The following is a 23,149-nucleotide window of genomic DNA, read 5'->3' as shown; positions in this document are numbered from 1 at the left end:
ACCTCTAACACTGACAACTTCTAGGTTGAAATCTATTATAAGTTTAATCTCACCCGTACTCCATTATATAGGTGAACTTGCCTCTTCCTCATAGGAATTACCTATGTGCCAAGAGGTTCCTCCTTCCATAATTTATACGCCAAAAAGTCTCACTTCTGAGTCTTTTATGTAGGATCGAAAAGTGTTAAAAGATATAATGACACAAGTTAATTTTACTTGATTCAGAATCTGTGACAACTCCTATTCTAAAGTCCACATTTGTTGAGCGTTTACTTTGGACAATTCACTATCAGTCCGAAATATCACAAACAGAGTATAAGAATTAAAGTGCTACCAAATATTATACCGATAACAATGATGATAACAATGATGTTTGAAATTGAGAGCTTCTGGTTGTCGAAGTAGTGTTATGACTTTACCGGCTCATTTTGTTAGCAGCACACGGAAGAAAGATTGCTAACTTTTTTTTTGTCCTTTGCCTCTACTCGAACTAGGCTTAAGTAAGTCATTGAGGGCGCCTCCAACCTCCATAGGAGGCGCCTTCAGCTAAGGTTCTATCTCCATTTCCGCGGTGCTGATAAGCTTCGTTGCCTGCGCCGCTTATCCACCCGAAGGCACCTCCAAATTCCATGAAGGACGCCCTCCATCCAGCGTTCAAGGCGTCTTCCATCTCCTTGGAAGGTGCCTTCGCGTCTTGCTGCACGAGGCTTTCGACTAAGGCACCCGAAGCGCCTCCAAGCTCCATGGAATACGCCTCAGGAGCTGTTCATCCGAGGTTTTTAAGTTTTTTTCTCTCCCTGCAAGATGCATTAGTCCAAAATACAAAACATATCCTGCAAAATAGAGTTAGCACAATAAAATATGAAATAATAAGTTATTTTGACAGTCTCCGGACTGTCCGGTTCTGACTTCGAGTTTCATCTCCGGAAACCTTAGGTCGAATCGACGCCTACTGTTCCCTCACCAGGAACACGTCCTCATCTACTCCTCTTAGGAGAATTTACATGTTGTCAGACTGATCCTTCAGACCAACTGCACTTTTATTTAACGCCCGAGGCTTTCGATCTTTATGTTGGACGTCCGCTCCACGACCTGATTAGACTTCCATCCGATCCATGATCACCGGGATTTCAACCTAGAGTCCCTGAGTATAGGATTTTGTCTGAAGCGCTCAACCCGTCAAGACTTTCCACCTAGGGTTACCACCCCCGAGGACCTAGGGTTTTCCACCTGTCTAACTGCAGCTAGGATTTTTGCCTAAAAACACTTAAGACTTTCCTGTAGTCTCATTCAAACTTGTCAGACAACAAAAAACCTTAACTTGAACCATTTGTCATTATCAAAACCCAGGTTCGATCGTTTGATGTTTCCCGCACCAACAATCTCTTCCTTTTTTATTCTGATAATAAAATTCAAAGTTTAGTAAAACATAATGCAATTATAAAGAACAAAAGTGTAATTTGTAACATAACGCAATTATAAAGAACAGAAATGTAATTTGTAGTATGAAATGCAATTTGTAGTATGCAAGCAATTTGTAGTATGCATAAGTACAAAAAGATGTAACAGTTTGTTATAGCTCCCTCTTAATCACTCAACTTAATTTTTTCCTTAACTTTAAAATTTTCTAGCTTTTCTCCCCTTTTGACATATATCAAAAAAATAAATACTTTAACCTTTAAAAGTGGAGAAAATTTCATAAAGATTGATAATTAAGATAAAAATTTTGATAAGCACTTAGCTTTAAAAAAAAATTGATGGATAAATACTTAGCTTTCAAAATTTTTTTGATAAAATACTTAGCTTGACGATGATTTAAAACACTTTGCTTTTTTAAAAAATTTGTTAAACACTTTAGCTTTAAAAAGATTTTGATAAATACTCAACTTTAAAAATATTTTGTTAAACACTTTAACTTTAAAACGATTTTGATTAAACTAGAAAAATTATCTTTTCAAAAGTAAATAAATATTTAAAAAAATAAACTTTCTTTTTCAAAAATAATTTAAATTTTTAATGGAAAACTTTAACTTTGAAAAAGAATAATTGTCAAAGATATTTAACCCTTAACTTGGCTCCTTTCACTCCCCCTTAATTAATGTCAAACGTTTCTTTAAGCTTTAGAGTCCAAGCATGAGTGTTAAAAAGAAATTCAACATAAACATCTTTCTTAACAAAATATCTAACCTTTAACTACTAACTGTTTACCATGAAATAGTAGCTTTCACAAGGTTAGTCCAATTAAGTAGATGGTCTAGTTAGTTTGACTAAACATAAATAACTTAACTTGATTAATTTAATTTGATATTTATTGTCCATACTTATGTTGATGCACAAATATAAGTATTCTGAAGTCCAGACAATATCCTATGCATCTCACACCATTCTAAGTGTTTTTCATACTAAGCATGGTAATCCTAGTGTGCTTGTGAGATGCTCCGGCTGAGACCTAAGGGAACATGCTTTCTAGGGGGTAGATACCTAGGTTAAGTCCAATCTTTTTAAAAATCTAATAAAATTTAAATTTTGAAAATATTTTTCCTAGAATTTTTTTTAAAAAAAATTACAATTTTGAAATAGCAATAATAAAGAGGAATATTTTTAAAAGTAAACTCTATTCTACTAAGCACATCCCTGTTTGTTTTCTAAGTGCACTGAACTCAAGTTCAAGTAAGAGTTTTATGAAAATATCAGTCAGGTTTGACTTGAACTCAACATAGTTAAGTACAATGTCACCCTTAGCTACATGATCCCTTACAAAGTGATGTTTTACTTCTATGTGTTTAGTCTTTGAATGGTGGATTGAATTGTTGGTTAAGTTAATTGAACTTATATTATCAATTGAAATTTTTATATTTTTATACTCTAATTAATAGTCATTTAAGATATGCATCATCCATAATAGTTGAGATGCACATTCCTCCATAGCTATGCACTCTATTTCAGTAGTAGATAAAGCAACATAGTGTTGCTTTCTGCTTGACCAACTTACTAGGCACTGACCTAGAAATTGACAGCTTTCGCTTGTGTTTTTTCTATTTAGTTTGCACCCGGCATAGCCTGAGTCAGAATAGCCAACTAGGTCAAAAGTACTAGTCCTAGGGTATTAAAGTTCTACATTAAGAGTTCCCTTAATGTATTTAAGTATTCTTTTAACATTTATTAGATGTGACTCTTTTGCACAAAATTGGTACCTTGCACACATACCTACTGCAAACAGAATATCAGGCCGACTTGTAGTTAGGTATAGTAAACTTTCTATTGCACTTCGATAATATTTTAAATCTATTGATTTTCCTTCTAAATCAGAGTCAATTTTGACATTAGTTGCTATTGGGGTATTTATATTTTTAGAATTTTCCATGTCAAACTTTTTAATTAATTCCTTAGCATATTTTCTTTGAAAAATATATATTCCTTCTTTTGTTTATTTAATTTGCAAGCCTAAGAAAAAGTTAAATTCTCCTACTAAGCTCATTTCAAATTTACTCTTCATTAATTTAGTAAAATCTTTTAAAAACTTAATATTGGTTGAGCCAAAAATTATGTCATTTACATAAATTTGAACTATAAAGATATCTTTTTCTAAGGGTTCAACAAATAAAGTTTGATCTATATGTCCTTGGTTAAACCGTTTGGATATTAGATAAGTTGATAGACGTTCATACCAAGCCCTAGGTGCTTGTTTTAGTTCATATAAGACTTTCTTTAACCTAAAGACATAGTTTGAGTGGTCCAAATCCTCAAATCTAAAGGGTTGATTTATATACACCTCTTCCTTGATGAACCTATTTAAGAATATAGATTTTACATTCATTTGGTATAACTTGAATCCTTTATGTGCTGCATAGATCAACAATATCCTTATAGATTCAAGTCTGGCTACGAGTGCATAGATTTCATCATAATATAATCCTTCTACTTAGTTGAACCCTTTTACTACTAGCATAGCTTTATTTCTTACTATTTCGCCCTTGTCATCTAATTTTTTTCTAAATACCAATTTAGTATCAATTATGGATTTATTTATGGGTTTAGGTATCAGTTCCCAAACTCGGTGTCTTTCAAATTGGGTTAACTCCTATTGCATTGCTAATATCCATTTTGGGTTACGTAAGATTCCTTCTATAGTCTTGGGTTCAATTTTAAAAATAAGGGCTATCTGATATAGGTTTTTATAGGATGATCTAGTTCAAACTCCTAGGGTTGGATCACCCAAAATTTGATTAGATGGGTGGTTGAAACTTATTCTTGAACGTCTTATGTCAGGATCAACAACTGATTTTTTAGATTTAATTTGAATATCTTCATCATCTTCTATATTTCTTGTATTAATATTTTCTGTATTTTGATTGATATTTTCATTTATTGGATTAGGTAAGTTATTTTCTTCATCAAAAATCACATTAGTTATTTCTTCAACTTTTAGGGTATCTTTGTTATAGACTCTGTAACCCCCTACTAGTTGTGGAGTACCCTAAAAAGATTTCTGTTGTTGATTTTGATGTAATTTTTTCTAAATAGTCCTTAGTGTTTAGAATATGAATTTTACATCCAAACACCTTTAAATAATTTAAGTTAGAGATTTTATTATAATATATTTCATATGGAGTTTTATTTTGAAATTTATTGATTAATATTTTATTTTGAATGTAATATGCCGTATTTATTGCTTCGGCCCAAAATTGATTATTTATGTTGTATTCATTTAACATGGTTCTAACGGCTTCTTGTAGTGTTCTATTTTTTCGTTCTACTAGACCATTTTGTTGGGGGTTCTAGGACATGAAAATTCATGATTGTAATAATTTGTTTGACACAATTCATTAAACCTATGATTGTCAAATTCCTCTCCATGGTCACTTCTAATTCTTTTAATTTTAATGTCTTTTTCATTTTCTATTAATTTGCAAAAAGATTTAAAGATTTCGTAAGTCTCATTTTTGGTTTTTAAAAATTTTACCCAAGTAAATCTTGAGTAATCATCAATTATAACTAAGCAATATTGATTTTTGCTTAGGGACTTGGCTCCATGTGAATCAAATAGATCTAAGTGTAGGAGCTCAAGTATTGAATTTGTTCTATTTATGTTGGTTAACTTGTGGGTTAACTTAGTTTCTTTACCCTGTTGGCAAGCATTACAGATTGTATTTTCTAAATTTTTTAATTTGGGTAAACCTCTAACTAGGCGATTTTAACTCATTTTTTAAATGAGTCTGATATGAGTGTGACCCAGTTTTCTGTGCCACAATTCAGTTTCCTCTTGTTGTGTCAATAGACACTTGAGTGAGGAAGTTGGTAGATTAATTATGTAGATGTTCTTTTTCCTAATTCCTTTAAGTGTAATTTCAGGATTTTTGACATTTTTGATTAAACACTCAAATTTTGAAAACGTTCTAAGTACCCAGAGTCACATAGTTGACAAATGCTAAGTAAGTTAAAATTCAATTTATCGACTAATAGAACTTTTCGAATAAAAAAATCGAAACTCAGTTTGATATTACCTATTCCGATTACCTTAAGTGTTTCATCGTTGCCGAATGCAACAGATCCTAGATTTTTGAATTTAAGTTAGTGAACTTCAATCGATCTCCAATCACGTGCCTGAAGCATCTACTATCCAACATCCATTGGTCTAAATCGTTATGTTCTTACACATAAAGCATTTGATTTTGATCCAACATTAAGGGATTGTAAGATAGATTGATTGAGTTCAACCCTTTATTTTCCATTTCACTCAATTTATGTTGTTAATCATGTTATACCTATGGATGATTGTGAGATGATTATTAGATTAAGTTGAATTAAGTTTAAATTAGGTTTTAGTTTAGTTTAATTTTAATTTAGTTTTAGTTTAATTTAGGTTAGATTTAATTTTAATATTAAGTTAGTTTTAGATTAATTTAGGTTAGATTTAATTTTAAATTTAATTTAGTTATAGTTTAGTTTAATTTTGAATTTAATTTTACTAATTGAAGCCTGGATCCATCTTACCCTTTTTATAAATTATTAATCAGATATTCCTATAGGATTTTGTAAAATGGTTAATGTTCTCTTCAATTTAGATTACAATCTAAATATTGATTTACAATTGAGTTAGACTAAGATTTTACAGTTAGTCAATTAAATATTTGTTTCAATAATTGGCTTCCAGGCTGTAGCGAGGTACTAGAACTTCTTGGGTATGGGATCATCCACCACTTCTAGACAAAACCTTTCAAAGAAATTGGATATTTAATTTCCTTTCTGAAACTCCTCGATCTAACTAGTCAAGTGTGAATCAAGCCTAGGTCCTTATTTACCCTAGTCTAAGCATGTATAGTGAAAATAGTAAAGCAAGCATCAAACAAATCTAACTATCGATAAAAAATGGTCTTTCTATCAGCTCCCCTGGATCATAACCTTGATAGAGTCTATCAAGGTAGTGGATTTGATTCTTGAGGACCCAATATTCACCAAGCCCAACTTGATTAATCAAGTTTGACTTGGGGGCATATGCTTGGACTAATTTTCTATTTGTTCTATTTACAAGTGATAAGTAAGATTTGTATTTTTGTTTAGCCTTAAATCCAAGTCCGGATCGGTTGTAAATGACTCTTTGTTTTCCAAAAATCATATCAAGATTTTTTGAACCCAAGGTGAACCGTTCCAACATATCCTTAAGTCCTTTAACTTGAGTTTTCAAATTGGAATTTTCTTCCTCAAATTGTTGGACTTGGATTGAACTTCCATTTTGAATTGGCTCAGTCAAAAGACTTAGGTAAGTCTCCTCCTTAAGAATTGTTACCTCCTTTTGGAGCGACTTGACTCGGAGATTGGATTTAGGTAACTTACGCATGAGATAGTTAATTAGGTTATGCAATTTATCCATCTGAGAAGTTCTTACAGTGGAGTTAAGCCCTTCGAAAATGGATACAGATCTGTGACTTTTCTCGGATTCTGTTTCCGACTCGCTCCCGGTTTCAGATTCGTCGACTTGTTCCCGGGCCGTTAGCGCGAGGAAGCTCATCTGTTCAAGCTCTTCATCAGAATCTTCTGAAGAAGACTCATCCCATGTCGCCTACAGTGCTTTCTTCTTCCTTTCCTTCTTTGTTTCATTTTAGTTTATACAGTTGGCTTTGAAGTGTCCCTTTTTGTTGCAGCCGTAGCAAGTTACTTCGGACTTCACTTTTGGGCTTAATTGCATCGTCTTGGACTGAATCACTTTCTTGATGTCTTTTTTGGTGAATCTTTTCTTCTTTTTGTAGAGTTTTCGTACAAGGTTGACAAATTCGACTGTAATCTCGTCGTCGTCATCTTCTGAGTCTGATTCATCTTCGAACTCGGGTTCAATTCTACGCTTTGCTTTTGATTCCCGCGTTCTGCTCGTTCCTACAATCAAAGCAATATCTTTCTTGATCCGAGTAGTATTAGTTTGTTCGTGAAGTTCGAATTCAAAAAATAATTCATCTAATTTTATTAACTAAAGGTCCTTGGATACTTTGTAAACATCTACCATGGATGCACACAAAGTATTCCTCGGAAATGCATTGAGTGCATACCTGATGACGTCACGATTCTCCATCTTCTGTCTAATTGCATGAAGGCCGTTCAAAAGTTCCTAAATCCGTGCGTGAAGTTGGCTTGACGATTCGCCTTCCTGCATTTTTATATTATACAATTTATTAAATATTAAGTCACATTTGCTTACCTTCATGTCGGAAGTTTCCTCGTGTAACTCGATCAACTTTTCTCATAATTCTTTCGCGCTTGAGAACGGGCCGACTTAGTTCAGCTCTTCTTTTGTCAGCCCGCATTGTAGAGTCTGGGTAGCCTTTGCGTCGGCCTCGATCCTTTTTCTCGTTAATGCATTCCATTTGTCGCACGGGATGAGAACTCCATCTTCGATGGGATAAGCAAATTCCATCTGGATGATTATCCACATCTTGCCTTGCGTCTTGAGGTGGTATTCCATTCGACTTTTCCAGTAACCAAAGTCTTCGCCAGTGAAGAGAGGAGGGCGTGCAATGCTACATCCCTCATGGTAGGCCATTTAAAAATCTAGCACGACAAAAAAAATGACTTATTCCAAGACTTGGTCTTGGATTAGTAGTGCGGGATAATAATTTTAAATAAGGGAGCTTGAGTAGTGTTGCACTAGCTTCGAGAAAAATGAGTTTTCAATTGCGATATAATGATCAGAATAAAGCAATTATACCAACTCTGATTAAATAAAACAAAATAATTAATACGAAGAAAAATAATTACTTAAATGGTGATTTCACCGATTCGAAGCGATGCTGCTCTGATACCAATTGTAGGATCCAAAAGCGCTAGGGGGTGAATAGCGCTCGTGGCTAATTCGTTCGTTTTAAAAGAATCGAGTAAATGCAGCGGAATAAAAATAATTAAAGAAAACAATGACACAAGTTGATTTTATTTGGTTCGGAGCCTGTGATGATTCCTACTCCAAGGCCCACAGTTGTTGAGCATTTACTTTGGACAATTCACTATCAGTAAGAAATATTACAAATAGAGTACAAGAATTAAAGTGCTACCAAATATTATATTGATAACAATGATGTTTGAAATTGAGAGCTTCTAGTCGTCGGAGTAGTGTTATGACTTTGCCGGATCATTTTGTTAGCAGCACACGGAATAAAGATTGCTAGCTTTTTTTTTTTGTCCTTTGCCTTTGCTCGAACTAGGCTTAAGTAAGCCATTGAGGACGCCTCCAATCTCCATAGAAGGTGCCTTTAGCCAAGGTTCTATCTGATAAGCTCCACTGCCTGCGCCGCTTATCCACCCGAATGCGCCTCCAAGCTTCATGAAGAGCGCCCTCCATCCAGCGTTCAAGGCGCCTTCCATCTCCTTAGAAGGCGCTTTCGCCCTTGTTGCACGAGGCTTTCGACTAAGGCGATCGAGCCGCCACCAAGCTCCATGAAGGGCGCCTCGGGAACTGTTCATCCGAGGCTTTTAAATTTTTTTCTCTCCCTGCAAGATGCGTTAGTCTAAAATACAAAATATATCCTGCAAAATAGACTTAGCACAATAAAATATGAAATAATAAATTATTTTGACAGTCTCCGGACTGTCTGGTTCTGGCTTCGAATTTTGCCTCCGGAAATCCTAGGTCGAACCGACGCCTACTGTTCCCTCACCGGGGAACGCGTCCTCACCTACTCTTCTCAGGAGAATTTACTTGTTGCTAGACCGGTCCTCTAGACCGGCTGGACTTTTGCTCTGCGCCCGGGGCTTCCGGTCTTCATGTCAGACGTCCGCTCCACAACCCGTTCAGACTTCCACCCGGTCTGCGACCACCGGGATTTCAACCTAGAGTCCCCGACTCTAGGATTTTGCCCGAAGAACTAGACCCGTCAAGACTTTCCACCTAGGGTTACCACCCCCTAGGATCTAGAGTTACCGCCCCCTAGGACCTAGGGTTACCGTCTCTAGGGTTTTCCACTTGCCTAACCACAGCTAGTACTTTTACCTAAGAACACTTAGGACTTTTTTGCAATCTCATTCAAACTTGTCATACAACAAGTAACTTTAACTTTGAACCCTTTGTCATTATCAAAACTCAAGTTCGATCGTCTAATGCTTCCCGCACCAACATTTTATGCCAAGAGGCCTTGCCTCTAGAGATTCCTCCTCTTTCACAGCATCTAGTCCTCCTTAACTAATAGAGAATTCAATCCTCCATGATATTTTGTAGTTGATTAAAATTATTAATCTAAAGTATTCGATTAAATATTAAGTTATATAAAAAAAAAAGATTCGGCTTCGGAGGCCTCGTTCATGCTTTGGAGGCCTCACACGACAGACGCCTTGCCAAACTCAGGCATCACGCGATGAACGCGTTGCTGAGCTCAGGTGATGCGTTCGAGCTTTGTGACAGGTCTGTATCCGTCACCGAATCCATGCGACATATCCAGACTCGTCATCGGGCTCAAGCGATGTGTTCGGATCTCGACGACGAGTATGGATGTGTCGCGACACGCCGACATCTTATGTATATCACTGGTTCAGCCAAAACGAAATATATAAAAGTATAACCTAATGACGACTGTAGACGATGATCAACGATGGAAGCAGCGGCGGGCGCCAACAGTGATGGCGACAGTAGTGGCAGGCAGCGGCAGCGATAGCGATGGCGGCAACAGCTCGAGGCGGAAGGAGGTGGCTAGGATTTTTTGAACCTACATTGCTTTGACCACCTTAAAAGCTGCCTTCAACAAAGACGGGGCGGGTCATGTCTGCCTCCCGCCTAGGTACCGCCTAAAGCACCATTTAGAACACAATAAATCTTTGTTCACATTTGTTTGGTTAACACTTTCACCATCATAATGGTGCTTAGGTGGATAATTTCACTGACATCAGCTATGTTGTGACCAGAAGTCGAATAGAATAAAAGCATACCTAAGCTAGCTCTTTCATGATTACTACAAATTGTTTTTTTTTTAGTTTTTCTACTAATTACGTTAATTATAAGCAATGTTCTATTCAATTTTTTGAACAAGATAAGGTTTATTGAATGAAAAATTGATGTACAAAAGAGAGATGCTTCTTTTCTTTCCCAATAATCAAAAGGCCATATGCCAATCCTTGGTGGTCATAAATTCATTAAGGTGCACAGGTGCCATAGGTCTATTTCATATTACTAAAGCCAGTTAACTTGTTACGTAGCACACGTGGAGTTTGTTGGATGTTTAATTAAGGTTTTTCTCTTTTTTGTTTTATGTTTTTAGTTTGCTTCCTTCCTAGAAGAGGTAGAACGAAAGTTGCAATTCAACATCTTTCTTTACTTGAATAACACCAGCATCAAAAAGGTTGTTGGACTCGAACCAGAACTGCAGTAGACGAATGGTAAACTCACATTGCATGGAGTCATTTACGATCACAAGAGATACTCAAACACTAGAAGTTCATACTCATATAAGAATTGGAACTATATATTTGTATAACAAGTACTGAAAAGGTGAACATTGAAGCCACTGTACAGAAGCATTTCCCAATTACTCGAGATGTAAAAATAACTTCAAGCTTATACTGATATCAAAACTGGAACCATATTACTTCGTTGTACAACTATTGAAAAAGGAATACTATGAATTAACTACACTTGAGTTCATGGGGATTACCTCATGTACCGGAATTGACATGCAAAGCAGCTCAGAGAGATGCATCTCTAAATCCATTTCATCGAACGGAGTTTTCCCCATGAATGGAAAATTCTGAGCGCCAAAATCGCCACCAATTATGTGAAATCGATCAAAATTGAATCTTTTGTAACTCAATCGAACCCCAGGTCTCGAGTCTCCTCCAAGAATCAAGCATTCAATTTGTGTCCTCTTCTGCCACTCAATCAAAAGCAAGCGTTTGATCTCCTTTCCCACAGTGGCAACCCTAACAGCCAAGCCCAGCGCATCGATGCCCTCCCTGACCGCTGAATTCAATTGAAGACCGATGAATCCTTCGAGAACCTTAACACAGTTCTTCGAGATGTTGTATCCGCCTTTAAGAAACCCTACCCCCAGAGATCCACCAGCGAGGAGCAGGGATCTGGTGTGCTTGAGCAAACTGGCGGCGCCGAGGCAAGCCTTGAGTTTAGCCCTTGACGCGGGCGGAAGCTTGGGGTCGAATCCCACGGGGACGAACCGCTTGGTTGCCCTGTACCCCTTGACGATGGCCTTGGTGGCGAGAAGGAGCGACTTGGGCGAAGAGGAGGAAAGCACCTGGGTGCCCTTGATGGCGCTGTCGGCGAGCTTTATGGCAGTGGATACGGGTTTGAGGGACTGCGATCGGACGAGGACCAGCGATGCGAGGACGAACCCTAATCCGATGGAGGCTGGAAGCAGAGGATTGAGGGATTCGATCGAGGGGAGAAGAGGGGATGCTTCTTCCTGCAGCTGGTCGTCGCGGGGATCCATGAAGAAGCCGCTCGGGAAATGGAACGAGATGTGACCTGTTCGAACCATTTTATCTTTTGTTCAACGACCATTAGTTTTATCTCCTCCAATCATCTTACGATTCAACACAATTTTAAATTCGACAAATTCACTTAAGTTTGATTTTGCCAAGGTACATTTGATTTCAATTTTACCCTAACAACTATTCACTTTTGTTTCCATATTTTTTTTCCTCTCTTATTTTCATACCATATTTAATTAATCTCTTCTCTACCCTCTCTCCTAATTTTCCTCTAAAATTAATTTTAAACTCTAAGTTTATTTATTTTTAATTTTAAAATTCTAATAATTTTTTTTTAAATATATAAAAAATAATAAAACATCAAAAATATCTTCCCTACTTTTTAATATGTTATATTTTTAATATCTAATTTATAAAATAATAATAAAATAAAATTAATAAAGATGATTTTATAAATAAAAATAATAAAAAATAAAATTACTTTGATGATGGTCTTCAGAAATCAACACCACGACTTAAATACTAACATCGTTATGGTGCTTGTTTCCGAGACCAGCACCATAATGTCATGAAAGTTTCAAATTGTTTTGAACATGGTTATGTTGAGGACCTTAAAATAGTAAATGAGGGCTTATTTGCACTCGGGTGCATCTAATAAACAGGTAGGAGTTGGAATGAGTATGATGATAGCTCCTAGGTCTGATCAAAACTCATTGATGGACCTAAGAGACTCAGATTTCTAAAAACTTGAAATGAGATGGAAGATATAAGTATGTAGAAAGGAGATATGGTGAGAAATATGGTCTTAAGTCTCCTACACGAAGTTATAAACCCATGCAAATTGACACAAAGTCTGAAACTTTCTAAATCTTTTAAATAATGTTGAGAATATTTTACGATGATAACGGAGGGGATCTTTGAACTCTAGGACCATACAGAAACTTACAGGAGTTGGAATGAGTCAAATTAGAGCTCTTTAAATTCATCAATGAATTTTGACCAAAACTCAATATTGATGTGACAAATGTCGATTCACTAACTCCTAGCAACCCCATCAACCCGTCCCTAGGTCAACACGGATGAGGTAAATAACGGGTGACTACTAGCCATTAGTGCAAGTGACCAAGGCATGAGGGAAGGCATGCTTGGATAGGCCGAGTTTCAACCCTAAGATCTCATGTAGCAACACCCCATGTCTTAACCACTGCAACGCCCCGAGGGGACATTGAAACTCAATATTGATATACTTAGATGACTTGGATTTCTAAAATTTTACAATGAGATGGAAGTGTGGAATGTGTAGAAAGTAGATATGGTGAGAAGGAGTTAGAATGAGTTCGATCAAACTCTCTAAGTTCATTAATGAATTTTGACTGGAACTCATTGATGAATCTAGACGACTTGGATTTCTCAAATTTTAAAATGAGATAAAAGTGTGGAATGTGTAAAAGGTATATATGGTGAGAAGGAGTTAGAATGAGCTCGATCAAAGCTCATTCATTTCATTAATAAGTTTTGATTAAAACTTATTGATGAACCTAGACAACTTAGAGGGTGTTTGGTTTGTATTTTCCATATTGTTTTCTATTTTCATTTTATGAGAAAATGGAAAATGAATTTGGTTTATATTTTTCAAGTTTTTTTTCTAAAAAAAAAGAGAGAGCATTTTCTAAGAAAACAAAAAATACGAAAAAGTTAGGGGGCGTTTGATTCATTTTCATTTTCATTTTCATTTTCATTTTCATTTTCATAAAACCGCATTTTCCTGTTTTTTGAAAAAAAAAAGACTTTTCTGCATTTTCTGTTTTCTTAGAAAACACTCTTTTTTCTAGAAAACGAACGTGGAAAATGTAAATCAATCACATTTTTCATTTTTTCAGAAAATGAAAATAGAAAACAACATAGAAAATACAAATCAAACGCTCCCTTATTTTCCAAAAATCTGGAAAATGTGGGGTTCTGGAAAATGAAAATGGAAATACAAACAAATCAAACGCTCTCTTAGATTTCTGAAATTTTGCAATGAGATCAAAGTGTGGAGCATGTAGAAGGTAAATGTGGTGAGAAATGAGAAATCTTGGTTTTGAGTCTCCTACACGAAATTATAGGCACATGTCAATTGACACAAAGTCTGAATTAAACTTTCTAAACCTTCTGAGCATTGCTAAGAATCTTTTACGATGATAATGAAGGACATTCTTGGACTCCAGAGAATTGTATAAACCTACAGGAGTTGGAATGAATTCGATCAAAGAGCTCTCTAAATCCACCAATGAATTTTGATCAAAATTCATTGATGGACTTAGACGACTTATTTTTGAAATTTTATAATGAGATGAAAGTGTGGAATATATAGGTGTATATGATGTTCAGTCCTGGTCTTAATGCATGTAGACGAAGTTATGATTACATGTCAACTAGCACAGACTATTGTATTGGTTTTTGAAGATCAACACTATGGTGCTAGTTTCGGAAGACCAACACCAATATGGTGCTGGTCTTTGGAAACCATCACCATAATCGGTGCTAGTTAACACGTGATCATAACTTCACCTATGCATATCAAGACCAGAATTGGGCACCATATATATCTTCTACACACTCTACACATTCACCTCATTGTAAAATTTTAGAAATCCAAGTCGTCTAGGTCCATCAATGAGTTTTTATCAAAACTTGTTGATGGACTTAGAATTCTTTGATCGGACACATTCCAACTCCTATAGGTTTCTGTAATGTCATAGAGTCCAAGGGTGCCCTCCATTATTATCGCAAAAAATTTCCAATATTGCTTAGAAGGTTTAGAAAGTTTCAGATTTTGTGTCAATTGGCACGAGTTTATAACTTCGTGTAGGAGACTCAGGACCATGATTTCTCAGCACATCTCCTTTCTACATATTTACCTCTTCCATCTTATTTCAAGTTTTAAAAATTCGAGTCCCTTAGGTCCATCAATGGATTTGATGGACCTAGAGAGCTCTGATCGGACTCATTCCAACTCCTATGTGTTTATTAGGTAAACTTGAGTCCAACTAAGCTCTTGTTTACTATTTTAAGGTTCTTCCAATAATGCTTAAAGTGATTTAAAACTTTCATGATACTATAGTGCTAGTCTTCGTAAATCAGCACCATCACAATATTGGTATTTAAACTGTGATGTTGATTCCTGAAGATCATCACCAAAGTAAATTTTATTTTTATTATTTTTATTAATAAAATTAGTTTTATTAATTTTATTTTATTATTTTTTTATAATTAGATATTAAAATTAGAAGATATTAAAAAATAGAAAAAATATTTTTGATGTTTTATTGATTTTTTTATTAAGGTTTTAAAATTACAAATAAAAATAAATAATTTTAGAGTGTTTAAATTAATTTTAGAGGAAAGAAGAGTGGAAAATTCTTAGTTTATTTTTAGTTTTAAAAATATTCTTATTTGATGCTCTTATAATAATTATGATTCATAATTACTATAATATAAATATATAAACCAAGATTAATAATGTTATATCATAACAACAATTATGAATCATAAATAGTTCATCTCTCCTCAATATTAATGATCAATATATGTAACAACTATACTGATTTACAAGGACGCTGGGACAAACGTATTCGTTTTTTACCATCAGCTATCATAATTATTATACAGTTACAATAAATATGAAATTATAATGTCTATAACTGTATAATTATAGTAGTTATAGAAATATAATTATTCTAATTATATAGTAATTATGAGATCATAATTACTATAATTATATAACAGTTACTATCCTATAACTGCTATAATAATACCAAACACATTAGAGTATTTTCAAGAATAAAAATACATTAAGGTAATGTGTGATATTATTTTGATAATATATCTAAAAAGGAGTGTCCTATTGAGAATTCTAATACGAAGGAGTGCCTTTTAATCTTTGTCTGATATTAAAAGCAGATTTAAATTCAATAAGTTTTTTTGGAGCCACCCCTTATGATAAAACACTTAAGGAGCTAAATAAGAGAAATAAACTTTAAATCTTAATAAAAATGAATATTTTAAAAGTCGGCCTTTACGTATATTCCAAATGTTTCTAATTGAATCAAAAGGAAAAATCATCTGCCTCTAGAATTAGTGGGACGAAGCATAAACACATGAATTATAAAAAAAAAAAAAAAAAAGGAAAATCAACTTGTGAACTTAAATTAATAAAGAACATTTTGTGATATCAAAGAGTTTGGCAGATTAGGTACGCCACCAGTATTTCTAAAAACTTAGGAGTCATTCTTACAGTGTATTCTGTTAGGACCACGGCTCTTTGTTAGGACCAGGGAGAGCCGGGATGAATAGTTATTGACTTCGATAAAGATGAGTTATAGTAGAATATTTGAAATAAAATATTTTTTAAATATTAATATAAGAATTTATTTGGTATTCATCTTCTTGACATGATTAATCTAAAGATCCAATTCTCTCTTACACGTACACTATAGAAGAACTCCTTAGAAATAATCCGGAAACGAAAAAGTCTCATACAAGCTCAAGAAATACAAATCGAAGCACGATTTAGCACTTTGAATCTTGATTTGCTTAAGCTTTTCTTACTTTAGAATGTCTCTTAAAGGTGGAAAATGCAACAACTCCTGTCTGTCCCAAATCTCAAAATCGACGTTGAAAGCTCTGTGGAGAATAGTCACGAAAAATCCTTTTCTAGGGTTACCTTGGGCGCCTTAATCGCTTAAAAATCTCCTAAGTGATTACCACGTTAACAACTTACTCAGAACGACTATATTTTTGAACCTAAGCGATTACCTCAATCGCTTAAGAAGGACGAAATCGATTAGCCAGATCGATTCTGCTTCCTTTTGCTCGATCGTGAGAAATGACGTAAGCTTTGCTTAATCGCTTACCACAACTGAAGCGATTAAGGTAATCGCTTTAGCACCTTTTTGTTTTTCATAGAAAGGAACTTAAGTGATCACCCTGATTACTTAAGGCTTGCTAAATCGGCTAACCTAAGCAATTCGACACCTCACTGTTCGATCATGACAAAAAGCTCTTAAGCGATTAAGTATAGTGCTGAATCACTTAAGCTCTGCCAAATCAATTGTCGTAATCAATTTAACGACCCTAGCTCCTAAACTCAAGTCCTAAAGTTTCTTGTCCAACATCTGGTCAATCGTCACCTGTTGGGACTCCTCATTGCCTAGCATCTTATCATCTTTGACCTGCTAGGACTTCTCCACTAAGTGTTTAGTCAATCCTTTGACCGACGTGGACTTTTCTCCTCATGCCAAGTGTTCAGTCCTTCATGATCCACTTGTACTTTCAAACATCATATGTCCTATCAACCTTTGACCCACTTAGATTTTTCAATGTCTGGCTTCACTCACCAGAACTTTTAACCATCTAGCTTCACTCACCAGAATTTTTCCATCTAACTTCACTCATCAGAGTTTCCTCACCGCCCGTCTTTGTTCACCAGGACTTTCCAACTATTTGACTTTACTGACTAGGACTTTCCTCATTGCCCAACTTCACTCACCGAGACTTCTGACCACCTAGTTTCACTCACTAGGATTTTTCCATTACCCAACTTCACTCACCGGGACTTTTCAACTATCTGGCTTCACTCACCAAGATTTCCTCACAGTCCAGCTTTACTCATCGGGATTTTTTAACTATCTGGCTTCACTCACCAGGATTTTCTTATTGTCTGACTTCATTCATTGGGACTTTTTACACCAAGTGTCTGGTCAACATTGACCCACTTGATATTTCCTTCTTCTGCTAATCATCCCGTTGATCTTTTCCTTACCTAACCTCCAGTTAGGACTCTCTCAGTCAAGTATTCGATCAATTTTAACCTACTTGACTACTCTCTCACTTCAAATTAGTCAACCATTGACTAGAGGAGCCTTGCACCAACATTCTATCTAATGGACAATTGCACCTACAATCTCTATATATTGTCAATCATCAAAACTCAAGCTTAAGCCAAACTGGCCAACTTTGACCCAGGGATAATTGCACCAATAATTTCTCCCTTTTTAATATTTGACAATACATTTAAGCTAGGCTAATCCAATAACCTCAACTTCTTCTTCATATCAAAGCATGAATAAGGGTTTTCTATATTCTTCCATTTAACATGAGGGTTTTGTTATTACAATTTGTACTAATGATCTAACTCAGATTTTGATGAATGACAAGTGAATTAATGTTAGAGTGTTTATAGTCTAATTATTTTACCAAGTGTGCAGGAGTTTACGAGTTTGGAGGACCTAACACTAGGCTAAAATCTAGCTAGGCTTGCTGGACTCGATAGCTGATACGAAGTCCAGATAGATCAAGGAGTGCCCCAATATCTGACAAAAAGTCCAGTTAGATCCGTGGGACCTGACAACTGACTGACGCCCAATTGGGTCTGTGAGACCTAACAATTGGCGGGAAGACCCGGTGAATCAAAAATAAGTCAAGCGATTGAAGTTGGTAAGTAAAATGTAAACAACTAGAGGAGAGATCCAGTGAGGACGCGTTCTCGATTGGGGGAACAGTAGGCATCGATCCAGCTTAAATCTAATTAGGAAACCTAAGCTGAGAGCTTGACTAGATCCTGGTCTCAGGAAGACAGGATCTAATTAATATTACTACATTATTGTTCTAACTCTATTTTGCAGGATAAACATATTTTGGTTGCCCACACTAACTCTTTTTCTAGGAAAGATAAGGCTAAAAAAAGTGGTCTGGACACCCAGAAGGGATATGAGCACCCAGACTCAGGGTGCCTAGAGTTGATCTAGGTGCCCGGACTAGCTTCGTCGGGCGGGTACCGAGCTAGGCACACGGGTGGAGTTGCTCCAAGTGCCTGGACCTGAACATTCATCTAAAAGCTAAGTTGGAGCACGACAATGGGACAAACCCACGACAACTGTCCAGGTGCCCGGAGGGGGTCCGGGAGCTCAGAGGTGGATAAACTTCTAGGATAAAGTTTCGACGAGAGCTCATCATGTTAACACAGTGTAGGTGCCCGAGAGAGGATCCAAGCGCCCATACAGGGTTATAAAAGCAGTCTTCGACTAGCAAATTTAGAATATGAAGTGCTATTCACTTTCTCTATTGTCGATAACATTTTCTTATAGTTCTTGTACTTTAATTTTGTAACATTTTGAACTATTAGTGGATTGTCCAACGAAAGCACTCAATGAGTGTGGGCCTTAGAGTTGGAGTCATTGAAGGATCCAAACCAAGTAAAAAATTACTTATGCTAGTGCATGCTTGTCTTTTTCTTTCTAGCTTCTTTCTCTTTATCTTTTTATTTGCTGTGTACTCTCAACTTTCAAAAAGTGAAAAATACTATTCACCCCCCTCTAGCATCTTTACGATCCAACAAATGATATCAGAGTCAAGTTAACTTTGAATTGATGCAACCACCAATCAGACAAGGGGTGACTTTCAAACTTTCTTTTAATAATTCTTTTCGGTTTTGAGTTTTTCGATATAGTCCAAATTGGTGTAATTACCTCTTTGGACAAGTCTTCTTGTCTCTTTCTGTAATATCTTGAATTGGTGCAACACCAATACAAGTTCTTCTTTTCTCCCACACTACTTATCCCAAGACCAAGTCTTGGGAATATTTCTAAGTTTCTCTTTCAAAAATTAATGGCTCAAAATGAGGGACACAACACCATTCGTCCCCTCCTCTTCAAGAAGGATGACTTTTCGTATTGAAAGAAATGGATGGAAGTGTACCTAAAGGTCGACATCGATCAATGGTTCACCATCTGACGAACATACAGGGCACCGGTAGATGAAGCAACTAAAGTATCCCTCAACCCTGAAAGATGGAATCTAGAAGATAAGAAAAAGCCTAGATCGACTCAAAGGCAATGAACATAGTGTTGGTCCTTTTGGAGGCCGACAAGAGGAAAGAGGTGAATTGCCCTACAAAAACAAATCAACTCTTTCTCGACTTATAGCTTGAATAAGAACGCTTGTAACTAAAAATAAAGAGACTAATAAAAAGGAAATATACACAAGAAGAATTACTTGGTTTGCAATCAAAAGATTACTAATCCAAGGAGAATGAAGCGCACTTTTATGAAGATCTCTTTCGGGCGGAATAGCCTCTTACAACGTTCACAGCTCACAAACAAAAGTAAAACAGAAGAAATGGAATTACAAGTTGTTGTGCTAACTGTTGAAATCAGCACTATATTTATAGCACTGTTCCGGGCGCTTGGAAGGGTTTCGGGCGTCTGGAGTGGGATAGAATTCTATCCCCGATGAGTCGGTCAACGTTCACGTCACTTGTGATAAACTTTGGGTTCCGGGCGCCCGGACTCTATAGGCTTCGAGTGCCCGGAATGGCTTCGGGCGTCTGGACCACAAAAGTCAACAGGATTGACTTTTTACGATCCGGTTCCTCTACTCCGGTTCTGGTCGTCTCGGTCCAGGTCTTCCGCTCTGGCTCCGCTAGCTTGGGTGTTCTCGGCCATTCAGAATAGGGCTTACCCGAACCCAAGTTCCGACCTTCTCCTCGAGCAACCTTCCTCCCCGGTTTCTTATCCCTCGAACGTCGTGTACGTTCTTCTCGTTCACCGGTGTACTCTTCCGTGGCACCTCGTCCCTCGGACGCTACGAGCCCGTCGGCTCTCTCCCCGTGTCGTCCTTCTCGTAAGCCGTGTCTTCCGCTCGACTTCCTGTGATCCTAAGCTCCTGCACACTTAGACATAAGGGTTAAACAAAATATGACCTAACTTAACTTGTTTGATCACATTAAAATAACCTTGGGATTCCAACAATCTCCCCCTTTTTGATGTGAGCAACCCAAGTTAAGGTAGGGTAAACAAATGAAAAAAAAATGCAATATAAAGACAATTAATTTTGCAAATAAGTGCAAAAAAAAATTTCAGTTTAAAAATTGGATTATACTTCCCCCTAGACTTAATATTTTTCTCCCCCTTTGATCATATAAAAAATGGAGTTCCTTAATAAGTCTAAGGTTAATTTTAAAAAAAATTACAATAAATTAGAAAGTTTTAAGTGTTAAAAAAAAATTCTAAGTGAGAAAATTTTCAAGTAGAAAAATTTCTTAGTTAAAAAATAAAATTTTTGTGCAACGGATTAAAAAAAATTAATAGAAATAATTTAATGAAGTCTGCTATATAAAAAAATTTGTTGAGGTACGTTTGAAAAGTTTTCTAAGTGAAGTAATTTTTTTATTTTTAATTTTAGAAGAAATTTTAACCAATGTTAAACCATTGACAAAGATTGAAGGCAATTAATTTTTATGCGTATCAGTTTGTCAATTAAATATTTAATTCAGAAACTGGCTTCCAGGCTATAGCGAGGCACTAGGCCTTCTTGGTTATTGGATCATCAACCACTTCTAGACAAAACCTTTTAATGAATTCAAGTATTCAATTTTCTACCTGAAAGCCCTAAGTCTAATTTCATTTTCAATTTAAATAAGTTTTTGGAACCCAATATAGGTTCCTTCTTACAGGGTTAATCAAGTATTTTCTAAGTATATAAGCTTTTGATATTTTTCTGATATGATTTTTGTGAAACCTATCGAACTAGTTTAATCCTTTATAGTTTCTAAAAGCAGAAAAATTTAAACAAGAAGAATTTTTCATGTTTTCTATTTCTTTTTTTAATTTATTATTTTCAAGTCTTACTTTATCAAAATCTTCTATCAGACATAATTTTGCTAAAATTCTTTTTATTTCTAAGTTTTCATTTTTTCATTTATTATTTTTTACTTTTTAATTTGTACATCGATTTTGCCATAGACTTAATACCATAATAAATTTGATCAGGAGGTAAGAGGCATACCTCACTTACCATATCATACTTGAAGCCTGACTCTCCCCCTGCTTCACTGCATTCATCTGAAGTCGCTCCCCCTTCAACGATGCTGGCTTCTGATGTGCTTTGCCCTTCATAGCTCACTATCAGTGCTAGTCCGACATACTCTTTTATTTCTGACTTTGATGATGAGCCGTCATCCAAAGTAGTAGTTAGAGTCTTGTGTTTCTTGGGCATCTTGCCTTTTTCCTTCTTGAGTTCTGGGTAATCCTCTTTTAAATGTCCTTCCTTTTGACACTGGTATCATCGAACCCTTCTTCTATTTCTTGGATTTTTCATATTCTACATTTCTTTAAATTTATTAGATCTAAAGAGTTTTCTGAAATTTCTTACCGTATAAGCTTCTTGATCTTCTTCTGAGTCTGACTCGAGTTCATCCTTCTTGGTTGCATTTAGCGTCATAATTTGGCTTGATTCTTTTGTTGTCCCTGCAGATCTGGTTTCATGTAATTCTAAAGTGGAAAAGAGTTCCTCTAGGGTACTTACCTTTAGGTCCTTTGAGATGTAGTAGGCGTCGATTATTGAGGTCCATTCTAGAGTCCTGGGAAAGGTATTGAGTGCGTAGCGTATCATAACCCGGTTGGTTACCGTTTCACCAAGGTTTTCGAGTTTGGTGATTAGTTCTTTTACTTTCGCATGTAGAATATAAGAGAGTATTAAACGAAATAAAGAATGAAACTTTTAAATGATTATATCAAAAATTGGATACCAAAGAAAGGGAAAGAAACATTTATAGAATAGTTAAATGAAAGAAAGGATGACAAGATATATTATCCAATTAAAATATATTAAAGATAAATGTAATAGGGTACTAGTAAACGATGGAGAAATAAAAGAGCGGTAAAAAAGGTATTTTCATCAACTTTTAAATGAAGGTTTAGATAACCAATTTAACTTAGATAATTTAAGTAGGTCAAATGAGTATAGACATTTAAATTTTTATCATAAAAGTCAAACTTCATAAGTAGAATAAGTTTTAAATATGATGCATAATGAAAAAGTTATTATACCAGAGGATATTCCAATAGTGTTATAGAAATGTCTAGGGAAACAAGGTATTGAGTGGCTTACAAAATTTTTTAACTTCATATTGAAAATAAAAAAATTTGATCAATGGAGGGTAAGTACTCTAATTCCCTTATATAAGAACAAGGAAGACTTAAAAAATTGTACAAACTATAGGAGTATTAAACTAATGAGTCATACCATAAAACTTTAGAAAAGAATAATAGAAAAAAGATTAAGGAATAAGACCATGGTGACCAAAAATCAATTTTGGTTCATGCTTGGAAGGTTGACAATAGAAGTTATACATTTTCTTAGACAACTAATTAAAAAATATTAAGGACAAAAACAAGATCTACACATAGTATTC

The 23,149-nt window shown here is 35.5% G+C and overlaps 1 protein-coding gene across 1 annotated transcript; it reads right to left on the bottom strand.

Moving 5' to 3' along the window:
- Positions 1-308: 308 nt before the first annotated feature.
- Positions 309-11,952, bottom strand: LOC121985902. The gene is made up of 2 exons (XM_042539620.1): positions 11,124-11,952; positions 309-1,399 (listed from the first exon to the last, which is right to left on the bottom strand). The coding sequence occupies exons 1-2, from the start codon at positions 11,910-11,912 to the stop codon at positions 1,340-1,342; spliced, it is 849 nt and encodes a 282-aa protein (XP_042395554.1). The 5' UTR covers positions 11,913-11,952; the 3' UTR covers positions 309-1,339.
- Between the last annotated feature and the right edge of the window lie 11,197 nt (positions 11,953-23,149).

Source organism: Zingiber officinale, chromosome 1B (assembly GCF_018446385.1).
Source record: "Zingiber officinale cultivar Zhangliang chromosome 1B, Zo_v1.1, whole genome shotgun sequence".
Taxonomy (NCBI): domain Eukaryota; kingdom Viridiplantae; phylum Streptophyta; class Magnoliopsida; order Zingiberales; family Zingiberaceae; genus Zingiber; species Zingiber officinale.
This window is presented reverse-complemented; position numbering and strand designations above follow the sequence as displayed.